This window comes from Morone saxatilis, unplaced genomic scaffold (genome assembly GCF_004916995.1).
Source record: "Morone saxatilis isolate NCDOM2014 unplaced genomic scaffold, NCSU_SB_2.0 Contig8, whole genome shotgun sequence".
NCBI lineage: Eukaryota > Metazoa > Chordata > Actinopteri > Moronidae > Morone > Morone saxatilis.
This window is the reverse complement of record NW_023340257.1, coordinates 11,474,589-11,496,324: the sequence shown is the minus strand read 5'-3', so window position 1 is coordinate 11,496,324 and position 21,736 is coordinate 11,474,589. Positions and strand designations below refer to the sequence as shown.

The 21,736-nt window shown below is 42.1% G+C and overlaps 2 protein-coding genes across 3 annotated transcripts in view; both read right to left on the bottom strand.

Annotated features, from left to right (window-relative positions):
• The window catches only part of mmp28 (matrix metallopeptidase 28), a 17,444-nt gene extending 4,059 nt beyond the window's left edge, over positions 1-13,385 (bottom strand). The window contains exons 1-5 of the mRNA XM_035680171.1: positions 13,135-13,385; positions 11,457-11,533; positions 10,574-10,761; positions 3,973-4,194; positions 2,389-2,634 (exon numbers count right to left, since the gene is read on the bottom strand). Coding sequence (XP_035536064.1) covers positions 2,389-2,634; positions 3,973-4,194; positions 10,574-10,761; positions 11,457-11,533; positions 13,135-13,260 — 859 coding nt within the window. The 5' untranslated portion in view covers positions 13,261-13,385. The remainder of the gene's footprint in view (positions 1-2,388; positions 2,635-3,972; positions 4,195-10,573; positions 10,762-11,456; positions 11,534-13,134) is intronic.
• Positions 13,386-13,584: 199 nt separating this feature from the next.
• taf15 (TAF15 RNA polymerase II, TATA box binding protein (TBP)-associated factor) lies at positions 13,585-21,736 on the bottom strand. Of its 2 annotated transcripts, none has more exons than XM_035679924.1 (16): positions 21,589-21,736; positions 20,780-20,804; positions 20,605-20,638; positions 20,424-20,502; positions 20,024-20,081; positions 19,627-19,808; positions 19,324-19,516; positions 17,575-17,609; positions 16,983-17,015; positions 16,046-16,158; positions 15,753-15,882; positions 15,540-15,662; positions 15,352-15,424; positions 15,133-15,221; positions 14,875-15,019; positions 13,585-14,060 (listed from the first exon to the last, which is right to left on the bottom strand). In XM_035679924.1, the coding sequence occupies exons 1-16, from the start codon at positions 21,596-21,598 to the stop codon at positions 14,021-14,023; spliced, it is 1,362 nt and encodes a 453-aa protein (XP_035535817.1). In that variant the 5' UTR covers positions 21,599-21,736; the 3' UTR covers positions 13,585-14,020. The 2 variants fall into 2 exon arrangements, with proteins under 2 accessions (XP_035535817.1, XP_035535816.1); XM_035679923.1 differs by having other exon boundaries at positions 20,024-20,084; positions 21,589-21,735.

The following is a 21,736-nucleotide window of genomic DNA, read 5'->3' as shown; positions in this document are numbered from 1 at the left end:
ATTTCTGACAATAGATCCTCATAAATGTTACACACTGGGCCTTCAATTTGTAAGGTACTTGTACCTTACTTGAGTATTTCCATTTTACTTTAATCTTCAAATCAACAACATTTCAGTGGGAAATGTACTTTTGACTCCCATAACATTTACTAGACATCTATAGTTAGAACCACCACTGCTGTTCATCATACATACTGTACATACATTGTCTTATAGGGCAGAATCACCACTAACGTCTTCTATGATATAAAATACTTCAAGGGTTTTTATGTTTCTGGTCACAGAGTAATCAGAGGTAGTCAGGAGCTCAGGAGCCTGGCGTGCTCAGGCTGCCTCACATCTGCTTCCTATCAGATCACCAATTCCAACACCAGGAATGGTTCTCTCTCACACACACACACACACACACACACACACACACAGCCTAAAGCCCATATCTTTAAACAGATGTAGTGTTTTCACAGTGCCAGCAGTCCTGTCAGCTGCGGTTCTTGTCCATGTCTGTCTCTGGAGCTGCTTGACATTTACGTGGGAGCAGCTGCAGACTACAGAAATTACTGCCACAGGGTGGGAATCAGGTAGATAAACAGACATGAAGAACTCCACCTGAGCGCCAGCTAAAGAATCCTGGATAACTTTATGTTATAAAAAAAAGTTACCAGAGAGCTGTCTTGGATTCTTTTTATTTAACAGGCATAAGTAAACACTTCACATCCAGCTCAATGACCCACTAAACACTAATCATCTCTTCTAATTGCCGCAATTAATTCAATGTTATTATCTATGGTCACACAATAAATCAAAGTGGCATTAAGCGCTGTGGTTTTTGAGTGTAACTGAGCCGAAAATGTGACTGAGTGGTGGCTCGGCCGAGGCTGCAGGGTGGTCATTTTTTTTTTAAAATGCAGTGTGAATAAGGGAGGCCCTGAGGAGAAAAGGCTGGCAAATACCATTTTAGGAAGCTGAGGCCAGAATACCTCCAGAGGCAGAGCAGATGGGACTCCTCAGATACTGAACAGAAAAGGAGAGATACTGTACTGCCAGCTGCTGTTGAGCTGAATCTCAAGTTCAGAGTCGAATTATCTGAACGATTGTGAGACTGTCCTGCAGCCATGCAAACATTCCTGCAGAATGTTGTGTCTTTACATGCAACTATTTTACAGCTCGTTTCAGGGTCAAAGCAGGGAGAGGACTCATGCATCTTGGAGCGTCACATCATCACAGAGGAGCAGTTGCAGAAGCCATTTTTCGGCAGACAAGTTAGGAACCTGTTCTTGTGCAATTGCTGCAGTGAAATCAGTATCGCAGCAGCAGAAAACAAGCAATAAGAGAACTCTGCACATGTGGAAACCTGCCTTATACACATGCCAGGAGGGACAACACACTGGCAGTAAACAGAAACTATTTTATTTGTCATACACAAAGATGTATGTAATGCTCACACCCTCTGCAACAGCACCAGTAATCTATCACAACAGAGCCGGCTAAACTCCCGGGTAAACACTGTGTGTAGCACCGAGGAAACTAATAATACACAAACAGGCCACTGAGTGTGCAGTGAAACCCAACCTTCCTGCCAGTGAGGAAGCCATTCAGTGTGTGTTATTTTGACGTTCACACCACCTCTGCTGCCCTCGGTTTAAACCTACTTCTCCCAGCAGCTGAGAGGCCACAGAAGTGAAGCTGATAGAACAGACTTCCTCGTGCTGTTAAAGACAACAGAGAGAGGATCACATTCATGGCGGTGGGCTTTGTGTCATGAGAACTTTGAACACTTAAATGAGCAAAGACGAACAGCCAGAAGACAGCTTTCTGAATCCAATGCAATGTTTCAATGAGCTGTGGAAACTCTCAACAGGCTTTGCCGTTTCTATTCATTCTCATTCTGTGTTTGCAGCTGGTGGCCTTCAGGGCTGCCTCTCTGGCCTTTTCACAGCTCAGTGCCATGACTCCTGATTTAATGGGTAACAGAGCAAAAACGTCTGTGTTTCTTCTGTTTTTATAACAAGTCAGTAATTTATGTAATCGGTTCTATGTATTCCAATAATAGTTCATTTTAAACGGCAGCCTCATTTCACCATCTGTAACTTAGCTGTCCTGAGGCCAGACAGTGAGACATTTGTCATCTGTCCACTAAAGTGCTTTTTTCTCAACCTTTCAGACTTTAAACCTGGGGGAAAAGTGGTAAAAATATCTTTGTGTGTGAAGTGAAGGTGCTACGTTTAACACTCTTACTGACCTTTGGACCACAAAGAAAACATTGCCTTCCAATAGCTGTTAAGCTTCATTTGGTGTCTTGGAAATGTTTGAATCTGGATGAGACACAATAAATCCACGAATAAGACCTGCAGGGTTGAATAAATCACCCTAGAAGTGCCATCCTCTCACCGTACAGCTGCTGCACTGCGATGATGTCGTCCCAGCTCAGCACCAGGCTGCGGCCCAACTTCCTGTAGTACGGCGACATCAGGGCGTGACGGACGGGGGAGTGCTCCAGTCCCAGAGTGTGTCCGATCTCGTGAGCAGTCACCATGAACAGGTTGTGTCCCTTGTGTCCGTTTAGTGTCCACCTCTCCGCCCTGTCGAAGTGGGCCTCCCCCCGGCGAGGCAGGAAGGCGTGAGCCAGAGTTCCTCCTGAAGTTTCAAAGAGGAGGGAAACAGTTGTGAGTGTCGTACCGTATTAGTTCAACAGCCAGGGGAAGAGGGAGTGTTAAGATCTTTTACTTCAGTAAAAGTGCCAATACAGCAATGTAAAAGTAGACCTACTCCACTACAAATTAAAGTCCTACATTCAGAAAGGTATTATCAGCTACCTGTACGGTTCCACTTTATGTGGATAGTCCTCCTACAGACAGTTTATAGATTATTTGTAACATTTCAACAGCTTATTAGTTGAGATTCAACAGCTACAATGTTCACAAATAAAGGTTTGGTTATGTTTAGGGTATGTTAAACATCTACAGACAAAGCAAATGTAATTGCTCAGTTTATTTAGTATTTCTATTCCTTATTTTAAAGTGTACAGTCAGATTTCTGTGAAATCAATTGACTTGCTGGAACAGGTTTGCCTCCACCAACTTGGGGATCAGGACGCTCACAACAGGTTGCAAGATTATTACTAAAGTAACAAATAAGAAAACACTTATACCTGTTTAATTATTATTATCATTATTAAGTCTGTCATCCTTGTTTTTTTACAAAATACTATATATTTGTACCTCTAGTACTGTGTTTTTATATTGTTATATTCTATTTTGGCTTAATTTAATCTTCTATTAAATTATTTTTTCATGTAACTGAAACTGGTGCAATGTAACTGAAATGGGACCTCAACGCCAACTATCAAATACAAAAAGCCCAACAGAGACTCTTCTTCTTCCCGAGAATACTTACACAGCCATAATCCAGAGCATACCGATATCTGTCCGGTATGGAGACACGCATAAAGAAAATGGACAGAATTATCACCAGATCATCAAAGATCATAGGTGCCAACCTTCTGGACTCCATATATGCACACAACACACCATCTCACGAGCAATCAAGATCACGGATGAACCCCTCCACCCAGTTCATCACCTTTGTCAGCGTCCCCCCCCCCTCTGGCAGACGGTACAGGCCCTAAAGGAATACAGTTGAAGCTGTATCTATTTTGCATTTTGTCCTTTATGTTTGCATTGATGTTATATATGTTGTACTGTTACAGCCATTCCATCAGTACTGAGATTATTTCCACCAGCCAAGCCATGTGGTAATGAAAGAAACTTGAACTTTATTCACAGTAATCCTGTTACTGTGTACACATAAAGAGTGGAACTTGCTAAGCTTTCTTCATTCAGGATATTGGGATCTAGACCTGAGAACAGATTACATACGTAACACAAAACAATCACCACACACACACAAATTAAAACTATGAAAACATTTCAGTAGAACAGTGATGACTTGAATCAGTGTGTGGTTGTCCCTGACCTGGCCCGTCAAAGGCATTGCTGGCCCCGTCGTTGTGGTCTCCCTCATAAAAGGCCAGCCGGATGTCTGCGGGACCGTCAGGGGCCTCCTGGAACACCAGGCCTGACACGTTGCTCCACAGCTGGAAGGCAGCGCGCACTGCCAGCCGCACGGAGCCCGGAGACAGGTGGTGAGGCCAGTTCACTATCTGGTAGGTCAGATGGCGTTTGTACCACTTCTCAGCTGGAGAACACCCACGGGGAGAAAGAGAGAGAGGAACAGAGATAGGAGACAGGCAGGTATCAAGCTCACAATCTTAGTCATCACAAACCTACAGCCAGTGCAACAACAGATAAGCTCAAATCACCAGACAACCCAAAGAAAAACCCTGGCAGTGTTCCTGTGAGCAAGAATATTTCAATTAGTAGTTTGGAAAACAGTTCATGCAAAAAATGCTGATAAAACACAGATGAAGGGCAAAGACTGGGAAGTTCAAAAACAACAAATTCCTCAACTGGAACGGAATCTGCTCAGGTTAGCACGATGTGAGCTACACTGATATAAAGCTTTTAACAATAACAAAGAAAACACGAGTTTCAGATTCATTTGTTATTGCTGACGATCAAAGTGTATCCATGGCAACAGCAGTGACTGAATCAGCTTTAATGTAACCACCACCCTCAGTCAATCACTGATTAGAGGCCCTACCAATGTACACCTGTCTTCAATATCACTGAGCAAACACCAGACTAAAACTACAACCATGTGTTCTGCTATTCCATGAAAAGACCAAACCCAACAATGAACTGATTCTAACAAGTGTACTAATACTAACTGTGTAGCCAAAGCCTGATAATGTCTAAAATAATTCAAAAAACATAAATAAGTACTGCACTGCGTGACATGTTTCTTCATTACCATGATTGTGGGCACTCTAGTTTATTTTGAGTCAACCCTAAAGACACTGTCCTGCTGCTGCTCACTAACACACCAAATACATAGTCTGTTTGAGTGATGCTAAAAACTAAAGCACAATGCCCAGCTGATTCAGGAAATATTTTAGCTTTTTAAAAAGTATTACGTATTTATTTGTGACCCATTTTTAAAAAACGTCTTTAGTAGGAATGAATTACTTCCTGTTAGTGAGAACACATGTGACAAAGTCCTTCAATCAAATATACACACCATGTCTCTATGTGGTTTAATACTGCTATTTAAAGAAAGGTTTCTCTCTATCTCTATAGTATTATTACCTACTGCAGCAGCTATGTGTTTCCATCTGTAGTATAAATTCGAATGCCAGATATCCCACGTTCAGCCGTGATGTTTTGAAGTAGAGCCCCCCCGCATCCATTCAGAGCCAAATGATAGGATGTTAACCATGTTAGCTCACAGCTGGGTAAACTAACAAGCACTCTGAGCACATGCTTGACTAAACAATTTACCTCAACACGTGTCTGTGGTTTCTCAGCTTAGACATAATCACATGTGTCGCAAACTCCAGATTCTCACATTTGTTGTGGGACAGCGGGAAGGGGGGAGTTAAATTCAGCCATTCTTTAATTTACAAAATGCTAATCTCTTCAATATATACACAGGATTGCCCAGTGTAGCAATCTGGAGACAAAGCAAACATAACAGCAAACACAGACAACCAACCATGCAGCACACATTCACACAGCAGACAGAGAGGCTGCCTCGCAGGAAACAGTCATTAGATAATATGAACCTTCGGGGGGGGAGGCAGCTGGAGAGGCTGGACCCTCACTTTGACTGGTCAAGTTCATGAACTGATGAAAGCGTTGGTACATTTTAAACACAAAGATAATTTTTAATTAATTAATTAGTTATTTTAATAATCATATGAATCATCTCTGCAAAAATCTAACATTTCTTGACTCGAGGCTGATCTGTAAAAATATTTGGAGTAGATGTTAATTGCTCTGTTATATAATAACACCGGGGGGAATATATATGAATATAAATTTAAAATAATTTGATTTGATATAATAAATAAATAATTTCCATGTAGATGGTTGCAGGAAAACCTTCCAACAAAGGACAATTGGACTGCAACCCTTGATTAAAAACTGTACAGAAAAACTGACCTTTATCTTTATTTTTTTTTATTATTATTTCTTTCTTGTACAGAAAGAAAGATCTTTGCCTTTATTGACAGAACAGCTCAAGATAGACAGGAAAGGGAGGAGAGAGAGGGGATGACACGCAGCAAAGTGCCACAGGTTTGGACTCGAATCCACAGCTGCTGCAGCCTTGGTACACTTGGCACCAGCTCTACCAGGTGACCACGACGCCCCAGGAACAGACTCTTTCAATGACATTTTTATATACAGTCAATTTCCCAGTACTTCACATATTATTCATATTGCAGTCTTCAGCTTTAGAGCCCTTCCGACACGGACAAAAAGACCACAGAACCAGTATTTGTGCTTGTATTGTTAAGAGGGCTTTGGAGGGTGAGAGTGGGTGCTAGAATCAAACTCACTGTGCACTTTAGACGACTTGCTTTTAAAATTTCTACATACTTTCACATTTGACGCTTGACTAGAAAGTGGCAAAATAACTCAAGCACACTTACAGTTGTCAAAATATTTAGAAATGTGGCTCAATGTTTGCCTCGATGTAGAGGCCAAATGAGAGTGGGAGGTCTGCACTGACGGCTGCATTACATGTTTCTGCTCAATCATACAGGGAGGAGGCAGTCGGGTTGGAGAACGTTGACCTTTGAGTTATTTTGATGTAATTTGTGCCCGGGTTAAAAAACACACAGCACAGAGTTGTGTGAAAGATGAGAGCGATAAACGAGAGGTATGCACTACATACTGTGAATTAGCTCAATAGCACCCTGGAGAAAAGCAAATATCTGGATATCTGGATATCTGGAGCCATTAAGACATGGGTTTGGCAATGACATCAGCGTGCGTTTGTGTTTGTGTAAACACACAAACAGAATTTGTGCTCCAGCAGCAACTCAACACGAATCTCAGCGTAAACTTGTTTTAAGCGTAAAGTTGTGTAAAACTTGATCCTTAGCATTTTTATTGCAACGATTCACAGAAATATTAGATTGGAAGCACCAGGGTCTCAAACACTACAACTGTATAGGAGTGAATAACAGTCATCCCATTGATTTACATTAATAGTAAAGAAAGACAAAACAATACAAGAAGGCAAGGTTCAACCTCAGGAGTCACTGCCATTACAACCTGCCTTTTATACACAATTTGATATCTGGAGTCAGTCACTTCAACAAACTACCTTGTTTTCCCAACCTGCTTCATTTTTCCCTCCCAGATGATCTATATGCACCAGGCTTGTTGCCACATGATGTGTGTAGCTCTGTATTTTCAGCAGAGCTCAGGCTCCGTCCCAGACCGCCGCAGAGTAAGAGGTCCCCGAGGACGGCAGAGAAGCCAGGAAGTCAGATACACAAGACATTCCCCGACTTCCCTTATGGAAGCAATTAGCATGATGCCCTCTATAGCAGCAGTGTGGGGCGGGTGGGTTATCACAGACATTAGGAAGTGGCTGAGATCATCTGATAGCCAAAGTTATTGTTTGTGGAGGTGCAGAGAGATTTGGTTTGTTACTGGTGCCAACTTATATGATGTTTGAAGCACCTAATTCTAAGCTCAGCATGCTAACAGGCTCACAGTGACAAACCTGCTTTATGTTTACCAGGTTCACAAGGTTAGCGTTTTAGCATGCTAATGTTTGCTAATTAGCGCCAACCATAAAGTTCCACTGAGGCTGATTGAATGTAAAGATTCATCCTCTGAGGACCATGAATGTCTGGACCAAAGTGCTGAACCGACCGTCTGACATTGCCATTCCTACAGCCAGTTTAAAATCATATGAAACAGAGAAAGGCAGCCAATCATCACATTTGAGAATCTGGAACTAAGGGCTTAAGCTTCAGGTTTTAAAAAATAATTATCAAAATATTTGCCAGTTCATTTTCTGCCAATGACTAATCGACTAATCAGGCAATTGTTGCAGCTCTACTGAGCAAAGCCCCGATATACGACTTGTGCATTCTGCTGCAATAGTGTCGAATTAGAGTTTGTTTGGTTCGGTGATATGTTTGTAAAATGGCATTAAAGTGGTTAACAGTTTCCAGGGCAGGGCACAGATCCATAAGTGCACACCTCTGAAAAATACACACACACCTATCACACTTACAGTACTTATCTTGGACATGGGTGGTGGAATGTCAGCTCTGTAAATATCAGTGGGAACGAACATCACATTCAACCACGAGTCAAGGTCTGTTTTCAGTTTCCGGGAAGCTCTGAGGCAGCTATGTTCACACAAAACAAATCCACATCACACCACAACTGAGAGCAAATAAACAGACTCATCCACATGCTGCTGTGGCCTGAAGGAGTTTAACAGCCAGCGTCGGCTGTCAAGGACAAACTCAAAGAGAAAAGCATTAGGTTTAAGTGGTGGATGGCTTGTTCCTTAACTGTAGAGACAAGTGCGTGAGAGGAGTGACACCTGAAATACCAGTGCTCTTTTTGAACATTGATGATAGTACATTAACTGTTTTTAATAATTATAAAAAAGTATCAGTGCTGGTATTGATATTTGTAATGAATTATCGGGTATTTTAGTTTTACCTCTAGTAAACTAGAATCATTTACATGGCAAAATAATAACAGTAATAAGCTTTCTGACATGTACTCCCAATGTAATTTCCTGTGTAAAATAAGATTAAATTCAAACTCGTTCATTCATTCTTACTATTGAACCAAGTCCAATAAACAAATCATTGACTGCAGCAGGATTTGACTTGCAGGGAAGCATCTGAGTTTGATATCCAGAAACAAGAGGAGTCTGCAGTCATGCCAATGACAATGTTAACATGCTGATGTGTGGCAGGTATACTACATTATACTTAAGCATTTTAGCGTGCTAATATCTACTAATTAACAGGACAGAAAGTGCAGCTTAGCTCTATCTAAACATAAAACTCTTCCAGTAAACATTCTTCCAGTCCCAGGCGAGAGTACCAGAAAGCAAACTAATGTTAAAGCACAAGGTGGTGTTTACACAGCCCCACTATTCTACTGCTACTCACAATTAAGTTTTTACATTGATAAACTACATCAGTGGATATATAAGAGGTTTGACCTGAGGGTGTAAAGGTATCTGCTACTAATGCTGCTCTTTGTGTAATAATACAGCTTTGTGTCATATGAGTCCTGTCTGGGACTAGAATAATGACAGAGAGTTGTTTTCTTAATCAAGAACAGGCTGTAATCCGTCCAAACAGTCAGTCACTCAGCACGATATCCACTCATTTAGCCAGTAAGATATCTAGGCATTGATATAACCAGCCAGTCTGGCAAACAACGTAATCCAGTCAGTCAGTTGTGGATGTGTTTACCAGGAGGGAACATGTCAGGTACTGACATGAAGAGGCAGCGGCAAACATCAGCCACTGCTGCATTCCCTGAACGTTAGCCAACCTCGTCAGTGACAGCAAGGAATGCAGAGGCTTCACACATCATGAGGCTGGAGGCACCAGGCTGCTGCTGCTCATTCACAAAGGAGATTGAGGAATGACAGCACCAAAGAGAGAGAGTAGGAACAAAATAGGTGAAAACATAAGTCACAAAAGACACAAGAATGCAGCCTGTAAGTCTGTAAGAGGGTGAGAATGGATCCAGATTCATACAAGAACATAATAATTTAATCTATTGAGTACGTTTTTAGATATCCTGCTAATGTACAGACAGACTGACGAAACAAAAGGACCAAAAATTGAGTGCGCCATATGGCTTCATCAGTCCTAAGTGTGGAGAGGGTTATCTTAATGGCTAATGCCCCATGTAGGGTAAAAAAACAAATCCATTATAGTTTAAAGAGTTTGACCCAGCTCCACTCAGTATCTCCCACACATGTTTATAAGAGAGGGGAGAAATTACACCTCTTGATAATTCTCAAGGATTTTCTGTAAAGCACCTTAAGCTAAGAGGGAAGGACCTTGTGCTCAATTACTTTATGCAGTCTGCAAGAAATTTGGCTGCTCAGCTGCACTCTTAACCACCGTTAAATACTTTAAATCCTGCAGTCTTTAGCCAGTTCAAATTGCAGCGATCTGCTCGCCAATGAATGCTTTTATTACTGTGTTTAAAGCAGAAAATTAGGATAACCTCTGACAAGAGCCTCAATAACTTTTTAAAGGAAACCTGCAACATTTGTAGGGACAAAACTTAGAATAATAGATTTCTGGAGGTAATTACACAGAGGAGCCTGTAACTCCTAAACTAAAGACGAAAAAGAACTGAAGTTTAGGTTTTCACCCAGTAAAGATGACGTAAAGATATGTGGACTTGTGTAATTGCAGCTAAAAGCAGGAATCATCCAGGCTGACGTGTGCAACATCAGACACTCCACCAGCTTTAATTACACCCCTCACATCTATTTGGTGCTTTGGTTTACAAAAGTGGACCCTCCCAGTTAACTGTTGGCTCATTGTGACCACTCCACAGCAGGACACACAAAACCTCCACATATAAGGGAGTGAACGATATCACAGCTTACTAAAAGAGGCAAGGTCTTCAGATGTCTCAAGAATGTATACACAATATACCTTGCCCAGTAGAGCGCCTCCTGCGGCGCTGTGGTCGTCCCTTTCCAGTGAAGATGGCATTTACCCTCTGAGTCCAGATCTGCTGGCTGCCCTCATCCGACACCCCACAGCGGGGCTCTGACATCTGCCTCAGGGTGGCGTCATCAAGCTCACCTGTGACAGGAAGTCGGGACAACCACTGGAACTCGCTGCAGAGGGAAGAAAGGTTTGCATGATGGTCTTGCTGTACAGACATTTGGCTTTTTCAAAACACAGTCAACCATTTATTATTCTAATGTTTGAGAATTGGCTAAACCCTGTCCCGTTGTTGCACTGTGTACATGACCTTTATTTGTTTACCAGAGACGGCTGACAGTATCGTCAGTGTGATCTGTTTTTAGGGTGACTTTGTAACATCTGTCCAGGAGCTACAGATGAAAAACAGCCTCAATGTTTTATTAATGTATAATGTCCTTTGTTAAATAAAAATATAAAGGTACAAGATTAGTTTTCATCTGTCTAACTATCCTACACCTTCAATCAGTTTCCATTATAGTACAGACAGTATACAGGCCAGAAGGCGGGGTTCTTGAAATTCCTGGATGGTTCAGGGAGGGTTCAGGAGAGTGCAGAGGTGAGGGTGTGTTTTACTGCCCTGCACTGACGTTCAGCCCGTGGACTTGTGCCGCACCAACTCACCCTTCCCCCTGATGAACACAAGCAGCTAACTCTGATCGTCAAAGCGAGAAAAAACACATCATCTCTGTTGTAAAATCACATTAAATTTAGGATATCTGATGAGCCGCTGTGATTTCTACATTGATAACATGGTCCTGTGGTGAAGCTTATCACACTCATCGGCAGGAATAATCTTTAATAGATGAAGAAGAGCGTTACCACCTACCAGATAGCTGACTGCATCTCAGCTGCATTGTGGAGGTGGTTGTCCTGATGCAGGTAGCCGTACTTTTCCAGAAAGACCTGCAATTGTTATAACACTTGTTAATGCTCCAGCTAAACATATCAACCAAACCGTGAGCCCTTCTGTAAAGATGTGCTTCAATTTTATAGACAGTAAGGAGACTTTTTGGGTCATGTAGTTGATTTTACAGACCAACAATCTCACACTTTGAATCTCATCTTATGGTAAATCCCCAGAGAGGCATACTTCCCCAAAAGGCAAAAAGTCATAAAAGTATAAAGATAATTTTCCATTTGTATTGTAGCTGCTGTAGGCTGCCAAGGCGGATGTATAGATCTAGACCACCCATAAGAGAGAGAAACCCCTGAGGTGTCCCTGAAAATTCATAGTTATTATTTCTCAAGAATTTCATGCCGAGAATAGTTGTGAAATTTAACGCCTGTAAAATACAGTAAAAAATGAACCAACTGGGTATGTGACAACAGATGTTGTTGCATTGTGGTTTGAGATTAGCCATGTTGATGGTTTAATATTACCATCTCTCAATCACAGCCCTTCGTGTGTATGTAGCAGGTTTCATGTTCAGACAACAGGAGGTGCAGCTATGATTACAGATGTGGTTGAAGGTGGGATGGAAATTAAAATTGAGGAGATGACAGATGTTCTTCAGCAAACAGGAATGTGCAACAAAAATGTTCTTTGTCCCTTTGAAACATGCCAGAAGGCTATGTTTTATGTAAGAGTAAAGTTGTGGAAACACATGTAATAGTCTAATGTTATACGGTCCTACAGCTTTGATGAACATTCAGTGTGTGGACGGCCGGCAGAGCAATGTCAGAATAAACTAGGCAGTCCAGTCCACAGAGACACAATTCAATTGTAGTATTTTCTCATAAAAGTGGGCTTGGTTTCCTTGTATGTTACTATATAGAGCTGACATTGTCTTAAATGTGTTACTCAGTGGTCACATTCATTGTTGTAGACAATAAACTAAACATGTAGCAGTTCACTATTAAGAAACTATTTGTTACATTTGCTTAGACAGTTTCACAAACTTATTCCTCCTCCTAAAATTCCTCCTTTAAATTAACCATAAGCCAGAGTTTAACCAACTCTTTGTTTAAATTTGCTTTATTTCCATTAAGGGTTTAACACATCCCTGCTGTATGCACAGACATGAAAATAACTGCAAGATAAACCATTTTATTTCTGACCGTATTAAAACAAAATATCTGCAAAAGTACTGTAGTGGTAATCCTTCCCCATGCTACAAACTGAACCTCCACAGGTGACAACATAAACACTGTTACTAGAGCACATAAGGAAATGTTTTATGGGCTATGCATGAACTTCGTTTCCTTCACAGATAAGAAATGTACAGTACGTTATCTTACAGGCTTATGTTCGGGGTTAATTAGACCCAAGAGAGGTCTTAAACTCCAATAACAGACATGTGAAACATTTTATTAAGTAAACCATTTACACATATTAAAGCCATTGACAATCTACAGTATTTAGCTGCTGAGGTCTCAAACAGTTCAATAACATGTTTATATGGCTGTTTAATAAATAGTAGCAGCCATTAAGTATAAAGGCAATAAATCAAAATAAAGTATGTTATTGGGCCGTTTAAGAGGATTATTAAACAAACACTAAGTACCTGTGGCTCCAGGACCAGCGGTGATCCTCCGGCAGTGTGAGCGGTGATGAGGGTGCTCACAGCCAGGATCCAGACTGCCCTCACACCCCGCACAGCTCCACACCGGTCGGGAGGTCGGCGGCTCATTGCGGGACGACCACACTACCACCACACCGCTGCCTTCATGGCGCATTTCTGTTCAGCTGCTAATATTTTTCTCATCGCTGTTTACCCTCGCTGTCAGTGAGTGAGAGCATGCTGCTGCTCGCCTACTGTCTCCATCCCTGCGAGGAGTGACGGAGCCGACTCACCCAGCAGGAGCACGGGGGGGAGGGAGGGGGAGGGCCAGCACCGCCCCTCCGCACCGCACCTACTGCCTACTGTACACTGCTGCACTTTAAAGGATCCAGTTCTTAAATGTCTGGCTGGATGAATCGTCTTTAATACCGAGAATGATGAAGTCACACAAAGCACAGAGAAAAGATCACAGTTTTTAATATCATTTTGGAAAAAGAAAAACCCAAGTAAAACATTTTATTCCGTTCATACAAAACAATGGTACGAAGTCTACCTCACAAAACGTCTGCAGCTAGAATCTGAGGGAAAATTAAAAAGGATGTACAAAGAAATAAAACAAAAATGCAGGGGAAAAAAAAACAAAAAAACAACCAAAACAAACATTTGACCACATGCCAACAGTGCCATCAGCCCCAAAGTCCCATTAACAGTTCGCTCAACACATCCTTCCCTCACTCAGATGAGCAGTAATAGCTGGGATGCACTGGCGTCAAAAAGGTACACAAACCAGAATGTCTGATCTACGCCCTTCCCTGTTCCCCCCCCACCCACCCAAACCCTCCCTCCATGGCGAACTCCAGGGCTGGAATGGTTTCCATCTGCTCAACTCTTAGTATGGCCGGTCTCTTCTGTCGTCTCTGCGGTCACCTCTGCGGGGAAGAGACAATGATGTTCTGTTAGCGGCTGTGTTTTGAAAAAGATCAGCGTCCACTTGTGTCATTGAGTTAACCGTTGTGATGTGAATGACGGAGACGAGGGTGAAATATGCCGTCTGTTCCTCATCCACCCAACCTTTTAAATCTGTAGAGGGCTAATACAATTTGCTTTCAAAAAAAAAAAAAAAATAAATAAAAAGGAGACGTCCTTCCTTTAACAGAGCACTTCACCTTCAGTGAGCAGCAATATATCAACAAATACCCAAGACCCTCAAGGGGCATTAGACACCAAGAGGAGGGTGCAGCATGAATATTTAGACACTAGACAAACTCACAAGTTGACTTCTTATTAGGCGGAGACTTAAAATGGGAGAACTACAGTTTGAAGACCCTAAATTAAACCAAATCGCTGTGTTCATACTAGGAAAGTGGCAAAATTAAGTCAGTCAGCATGAACAAAAAGAAATATGAATGTGCTGCTGAGGATACTATTCCTCCACAAACCAATACACAAGTACAAGGAGGACGGTGGATTATCAAAAAGCACCCCATGAAGTGCTCAAGTATTCTATTTCCTGTGAGTATACAACAATATACTATAAAGATCAATGTAGAGTACATACTGTATATAGTTCGTATATAGTTTGTATGTGGTATGAGGACACAGCATTAGTTAGTTTCAGAACTTGATGAGCAATCTCAGGGAGGCTACGCCCTCTTCTGGTAATATAATCAAACTACATCAACCACAGATCACACAGGTTGCTGAGGTTTATATACTATGCAAAAAAAGAAAGTTTTGACCAACCTTCCTCCCATTTTGTAGCCCCCTCCGAATCCTCCGCCGCCGCCTCCTCCTCCATAGCCTCCACGGTCTCCACCGCGGAAACCACCTCCGCGACCCCTGAAGCCACCACCTCTGTCACCGCCATAACCACCTCTGCTTCCACGATCTGCAAACAGTCACATTTGTGTCAGTAAAAACAACATGATACGATAGTCTTCAATTAAATATTTAGTCTTTTAATCCTGCAAGTTAGTCAGTAGATCAAGATGAAGCGCTCACCTCCACCTCCAAAGCCTGCATCTCCTGGTTTGGGTGCACCACACTTGTTACACTCTTGCCGTCGTGCAAAATTCATATTGCCACAAGAGCTGCAGACAGAAATCAGACGGGCATTTAATACATTAAAAATAATTAACACAAAAGGGGGAAAATGAGCCCCTTCCGCTGCATATAAATGTTTTAGAAGAAAAAAAAAAATACATGAAACAGTAAACAAACCTGTTGGGACAGGGCCAGTCTCCTCCCTTAATGTCAAAGTTGGGACCTCCACCACCACCACGACCTCTGAAACCTAAAGACCAACAATTCGTCAGAAACTTTAGAGCATCAACATGAACACAAGGACTTTATATTTTTAAAATGGATATTTTCTATTCAAGCCCTGGGGTGGCTCAATCAGTACCCACCTCCTCGTCCCCCTCTTCCACCGCCACCACCACCACCTCCTCCTCCTCCGCCTCCTCTCTGTGTGAACTCAGCTCTGCGGGTAGCAAACGATACTTTGATGGGTTTGCCATTGAATTCTTTGCCTGAAATGAAAAGACAACATATGAGTTAAAGTGAATGTTACAAGTATGAATGTATGATTGGAGACTATGAAGATACAGTAGTGATATTACCATCGAACCAATCAATAGCTGCTTTGGCAGAAGGCGGGTCATCAAATGACACTGTAGCTTCTCCCTTTGGTCGACCGGTGGCCTTATCAGAGTAGATGTTGATCATTAGCAGGCCGGTCTTCTTGTTTACCTAAACGTCACAAAATGAACAAAGGATTCTCAGTGCCAATGTTTATTCCCTCGACACCTGAACAGGTATTCACAGGAACAAGTTAACACGATCATTTTCATTTTCATGAAGACATGTCCATTTGTGAGTCACTGATTTAGTGACTGTCAAACTAATTCAATACCTTGATGATACCAATTTGCTTGAAGAAGTCACCAACTTCCTGAACCGTGGCATCTTCTCCCAGTCCCTGGACAAAAATGGTGTTGTTGTCAGAGTTGTCCTGCTCACCACCAGCTGTGGAAGAGATCAATGGAGAACATGTCAACGATTAGATATGTAGGACATAAAAGTTGTCACACAATGAGTAAACTGTAGGATCTAACCAATAATCATATCCACATGGGAAACCATGGCAACTTTGCTTTTGATTACTAATGTCAATTAACTAAAATAATTATAAGTAATATCTGCTTAACTTGAAATTTTACACATTCAAACTGATATGGTTGTACTAAATAGTTAAAAACTTCATTCATAATGTATTCAAAGTCAAGATTCAAATGTTGGTCTCTAAAACAGGTTAACTAGACAAACTTGAACTTCTCCCAAGGGGGATCAATAAATGGAACAGCTTCTATCGCTGCTCTCATTGATGGATAGAGCTGCAGGTCTGTGTCTGTTTGACAGAGGGCAGGGCTGAGCGCGCACACACACACACACGATGATGGGTGGCCTCAGCCACATCAACGCATTATTTCTGATTCACTGCTTTGTTCTTGTTCATACTGCTCTCACTCTTCATTCACTCTTTATTTCGCTCGACCTTAAAGACTAACTATCTAATGAATCACGTGAGTCAATTGAGATTTTGTTTACTTTAAAATATAACTAATGAATCAAACAAAAGAACGTGCAACAACACAGAACTTAGGTAGGAAGGGCACTAAAAACTCATTACAACTGGCATGTGCCATCAAGCACTTTTCTGCACTGGCCATTAGAGGGGAAGAGATGTTCTGGTATCAGATTACAGTGACTGGACAGACATTTGAATAAAAGCTGATTGAGGATGACACGATTAAATAGCCAGGGTGCGTACTGATCAAAGACTGCCTTACCTGGTTCATCCCTTGAGCCGTAGTCTCGAGAGCCTGTAAAACAGAGGAGAGGATGGTAGAGAACACTTGAGCAAGGAAACTTAAACTGTCCACAGTTTCACACAAGTAATTATTAACTTCATCCCTATCAATGCAATAATGGTAAAGAAAATTAAACAAATGTCCATGTTTACAGCTCTCTGATGGGTGTTTTCATACCGTTGCGCCACATACCAACACCTTGCAACAAGAACAGAATTGTTCTGTTTTATTTGAGCTTACACCAGAAATGAAAACCACCAAAATGTCTCCAGTTTTAGAAAGTTTTCCTTCTTCGTCCTGGGAACACCTCTGTCATTTATAATCAGCCCTCGTCTTCATGCAACAATACCATAATTTTACAACTCAGGCTCCATGTTCTTTACCATATCTGAAGTCATTTATGTGAAAACCCTGCTAAGAATAAATGGTGGAGTCCCTTCGGATCTGGACATGATAATGGTGGCATTCACTGAGTTTCTTTTCTGTTTTTTTTTTTAAAATCCCCTCTTCTTTTTTGCTAACTCAAGTTCTTTCCTCCCCCACCGACACAGTTCTGATGCTCGTCACTTACCACCGTAATTTTTGTAGCCACCACGGTCACCACCTCTGCAGAGGAAAAATTGGAGATATGATGGCTTTTCCTTTGTCCCAACTGAGAGCTCAAAGCTCCCCTACATCCCCATCAGTATGCACTCCTGCCAGGGTGTGCGACTACGGTGGAAATGTCTCACACGAGGAATGCATTAGTCTTTGACATTAGAGATCAATGAACAGACGACTAGGCAGCTCTGACTGAACAATCAGGCAGACGAGTGAAGACATTCATTACATCTCACTGGGTCACCATTTACAAAGAATTTGGTACTTTTCCTTTTTACATGACCAGATTGGATACGAAGAGCTGGAAAACCAGCTCAATGTGTTTTTAAACATGAGAAGCCAAATTGGTGTGAAGGGGTGTAGAAACTGATAAGCAATCTTCCACTGAGTGCGTTTATGAGATCCTTTAACTGAGGTCCAAGTTTTAGTTCAATCACTCTGAACACCTGTAGTATAAAATGTAGATCCATGTTAACACAACACACATGTTCGCCATTATCAAATATACAACACTTGAATGAAACCTGTTGAATGTGAAGCAGCTGAAGATGTGGGCTCCAGGTCTAAGGGCATCGTTTCAGTGGAGTTTCCATTGTTCAAAAACTATTATGTTGTCCTCAGAGCACAAGAAACACCAAAATTGACTTTCTGGCAATCAAAAAAGTACGTCTGCTGGATATTTAACTAAACTAAAAAAATATGAAAGCACAGCAAAAAGTCCTCGCTCTTTTGACATCAAGGTCAACTGAAAACGCAACAGAAAAGCTCTCGTCTGAATTAAAAAAGGATTTCACTCGTTTAAGGATATAATATTTAAATAAAGAGTAGACACTGAACACTGTTGTGCCAGTTTGCTTCAAAATGGGACCGAATGGACCAACATGTTGAGCTTTTAGATCATACATAAAGTCAGTCTCCAGAGAATTACAAATGCTTTTTTGCTCTCCTTAGAAAGGTGATCAGATGGGTACCTTGGCTTAAATCCCTCTTAAAACCGAGACATCTAAAAAGGTACTTAAAATAGTCCGTTCACAATGGTGAAAAAGATGGTTTCTCATAGTATGCGTCTTAGTGTAGAACACAAGTTTGTGTGCAAGAAAGCACTTTTAAGTCATCTTAATGATGTGCTAAAGCCCTGTTCTCCTTACAGAAACATCTGTTTAGGTCCAGCTGTGATATTTCACTTGAGTCTTCAAATATATATACACACACGACACAAGATGTCCATTCCTGGTTCATCATAAAAATTGTTGACTGTTCTGTTGCAGAATGGATAAAACCTGTCCCAGCGTCTGGGAGAATACGGCTGCACAACCAGGTTTCTGGTGCCTTTAAAGCTCCTATCTGAGCAGGCAAGTTCAGTCTCCATTCCTTTACTTGAGACCCCAGCGATAACAAGAAGATCCTCAGTGGGTCAAACATCGGAGCTCTAACCTCTACTTCACCACCACTTGTGTGTGTGAGTGCCCATCATTTGATATCAACAGCAATGTGTATTTAACACCAGCAGGTCTCTTGTAAAAACTGTGAATCAAGTTTTGAAGGAAAAATAAAAAATTACCATAGTTCGGGGATCTGGAGCACAAAGCAGATGAGTGGTGAAAATCATCTATGTGGATGGTTTCTAGTTTATGAGTGATGTGTCGAGTGGCAACAAGTCATGTCTCATATTCACAGTGTATAGGAGGTACCTTGGGGGCAGTGGCACTATGCAACTTACCCCATACCAGGAGGTCCACCTCTTCCGCCACGGTCGAAGCCACCGCGCTCATATCCACCACTGCGGTCATAACCGCCACGCTCATAGCCGCCGCCGCTGCCACCACCGCCACGGCCTCGGCCTCTGAAGCCCCCTCCTTCTGACCGGTCTCCTTGGTCACGTCCGAACCTCCCAGCCTGACCGCCGCTTTCAGCTGGAGCAAAGAAAGATTTATTGAGGGACTACACAACCTGACGTATGAGTCAGCACATACAGAACGCAGGTGAAGCCTCTTGTTTTAATTTAAAACCCAGTTTTTTGTACCGTCACTCCATCTTCCATAGCCGCCGGCACCACTTCCGCCACCAGCACCGGCACCGGCACCGGCAACGCTGCCACCGCCGGCACCTTGGCTGCTGTAGGAGCTCTGCTGTCCATAGCTGTCTGCTCCTTGCCCCGGAGCACCGTAGGAAGCCGGCTGCCCATAAGATGACTTGTCGCCATACCTTGAAGTGTTTTAAGCAAAATCATTAGTTAGAACTGAGAAGACGTGTGAATCATCAGAGTTTGAGCTTTATCTGCATACTTTATTTACTGGTTATCATGACTGATATGTTAGTTTTCTATACAACAAATTTTGCATCTACATTTATTAGATGTACAATAAGAGTTTAGACATAATTTCAGAAGGTCAGTGAACAATGTAATACGAGCGTCTTACCCAGTTGACTCCTGTCCGTAGTTTTCATAACTCTGTGGCTGAGACTGGCTATAACCGTCTGCTAAAGTACAGAGAGAGAAGATGTCAAACAGACATGAATTTTTTCAGTCTCATTTTGGTCCATGATGCAACGTATCTCATTAAAAATTATCTTTAAACATCTTGAATTCTTCTATTACTTTGCTATGGGGATATATTATTCAAAGCAAGTAATCCAATTTCTTCATGTGAGCTCATACTTCTGTCTCAATTATCACTGTGGATATACCAGTGATGCCAGATCATTGATCTAAATATAACAGAAATGTCATTAACTGAATCTCAGTTAGGTTGGCCTAATGCAGATTAAGTATAGGGTGAGCGTTTGACAAAGAGGATTGAAACTGGACATATACTTTACCTTGTGTCGCGCCTTGCTGTCCATAGCCACCGTAACTCTGCCCCCCGTAAGTGCTACTGCCATTTCCTTGGCCATAGCCCTGTAAAACAGAGAGAGACCAGTTAGTCAGCTCATCATCAAATAGTACAAACTGGTTTAAAGCTATAATGCGTACAGGTGACAGACAGGAGAAGGGTCTTACCTGTCCACTCTGCTGACCCCCGTATGATCCATAGCTACACACGTGATAAAGAGCAGTTTTAATTCAATTCAAACACTGAGTTATATTTCAACAACACTTTGAATAACGCTGTGTGAGCTGTTTATCAATGTCTACATGTGAAATGAATGTGGGGCGTTGTTTGTTTGTACATTACCTTTGCGAGCCACCGTAGCCTGAATCTGAAAGAGAAACAAAGCAAAGATTGAACGGAGGAACAAGCGGTAACCCGGAGCGACAGAAGTTACAGTATGTTTGATAAAAACTGCGACAAACATCGAGGTGACTAAGCAGCTCGGGGTGCAGCACTGGCCTGAAGGGAGAAGTGGGTTATTTAAGTAGGACAGCTCCACGCAAACAGGCCGTCACCACGCCAATACCATAAAAATGGCGGTCAATTAGGTCCCGGCCTGGGCTAAATGCTGAAACGAAGGAAACTACCACAGGTTTATAAAAGCTAGCGCTGCTCGGCAGAGTTTGCCTTTAAAACAAACTTAACACTGCCAACTTGTTTTATAACTACACGTGTTGAACTAGAGTTTGCGCACAGTGTTTGTCGCTCAGCCGGGAAACAATAGCACCGGTATAAACAAAGACGCAGCAGAGTCGCTACCGATAGCACACACCGAGGGCTGAGAGTTAGCTATCCGCCTCAAGGCCCTGCTCAGTCTGCTGCGATATATACGTACACTGACGGTACGACTCAACACGGGGGGGATATAAAGCGACTACAAAGTAAACTCCGCACTGGAGAAACATTTCCCCCCCAACTACCCGGTGAAGCTATCTCGCCTGTGCTAATGAAAGATGAGCTGGGCTCCATGAAATAGACGGAGCCCGTCTGGCCTCGCGGTTGTCCGCTAAATTAGCTCCGATGCTAATCGACCCATTTTCATTATACGTGCTATTAAAAAAAAACAACACACACACACAATTATCACACAGTCAAAACACATGCTGACTTACCAGTGGCCATTCTGTGCCGTTTTATATATATAGTTTAAAAAACAATGAAGTGTGTTTCTTCTGATTAGCTGCTAAAAACCCAGGTTGACATGTACGCAGCGCCACAGAATGGACGTGAGCACACTGCGGCACTTCCCTTATGGAGCTT

Bases quoted from the DNA above. Each gene is read 5' to 3' on its own strand.
- taf15 (XM_035679923.1), bottom strand. The intron at 20,503-20,604 runs GTAAGACCCTTC...TCTGTTTTACAG, and splicing joins GGGGTCAGCAGAGTGGACAG to GGCTATGGCCAAGGAAATGG. The intron at 20,085-20,423 runs GTAAAGTATATG...TCTGTACTTTAG, and splicing joins ACAGCAAGGCGCGACACAAG to CAGACGGTTATAGCCAGTCT.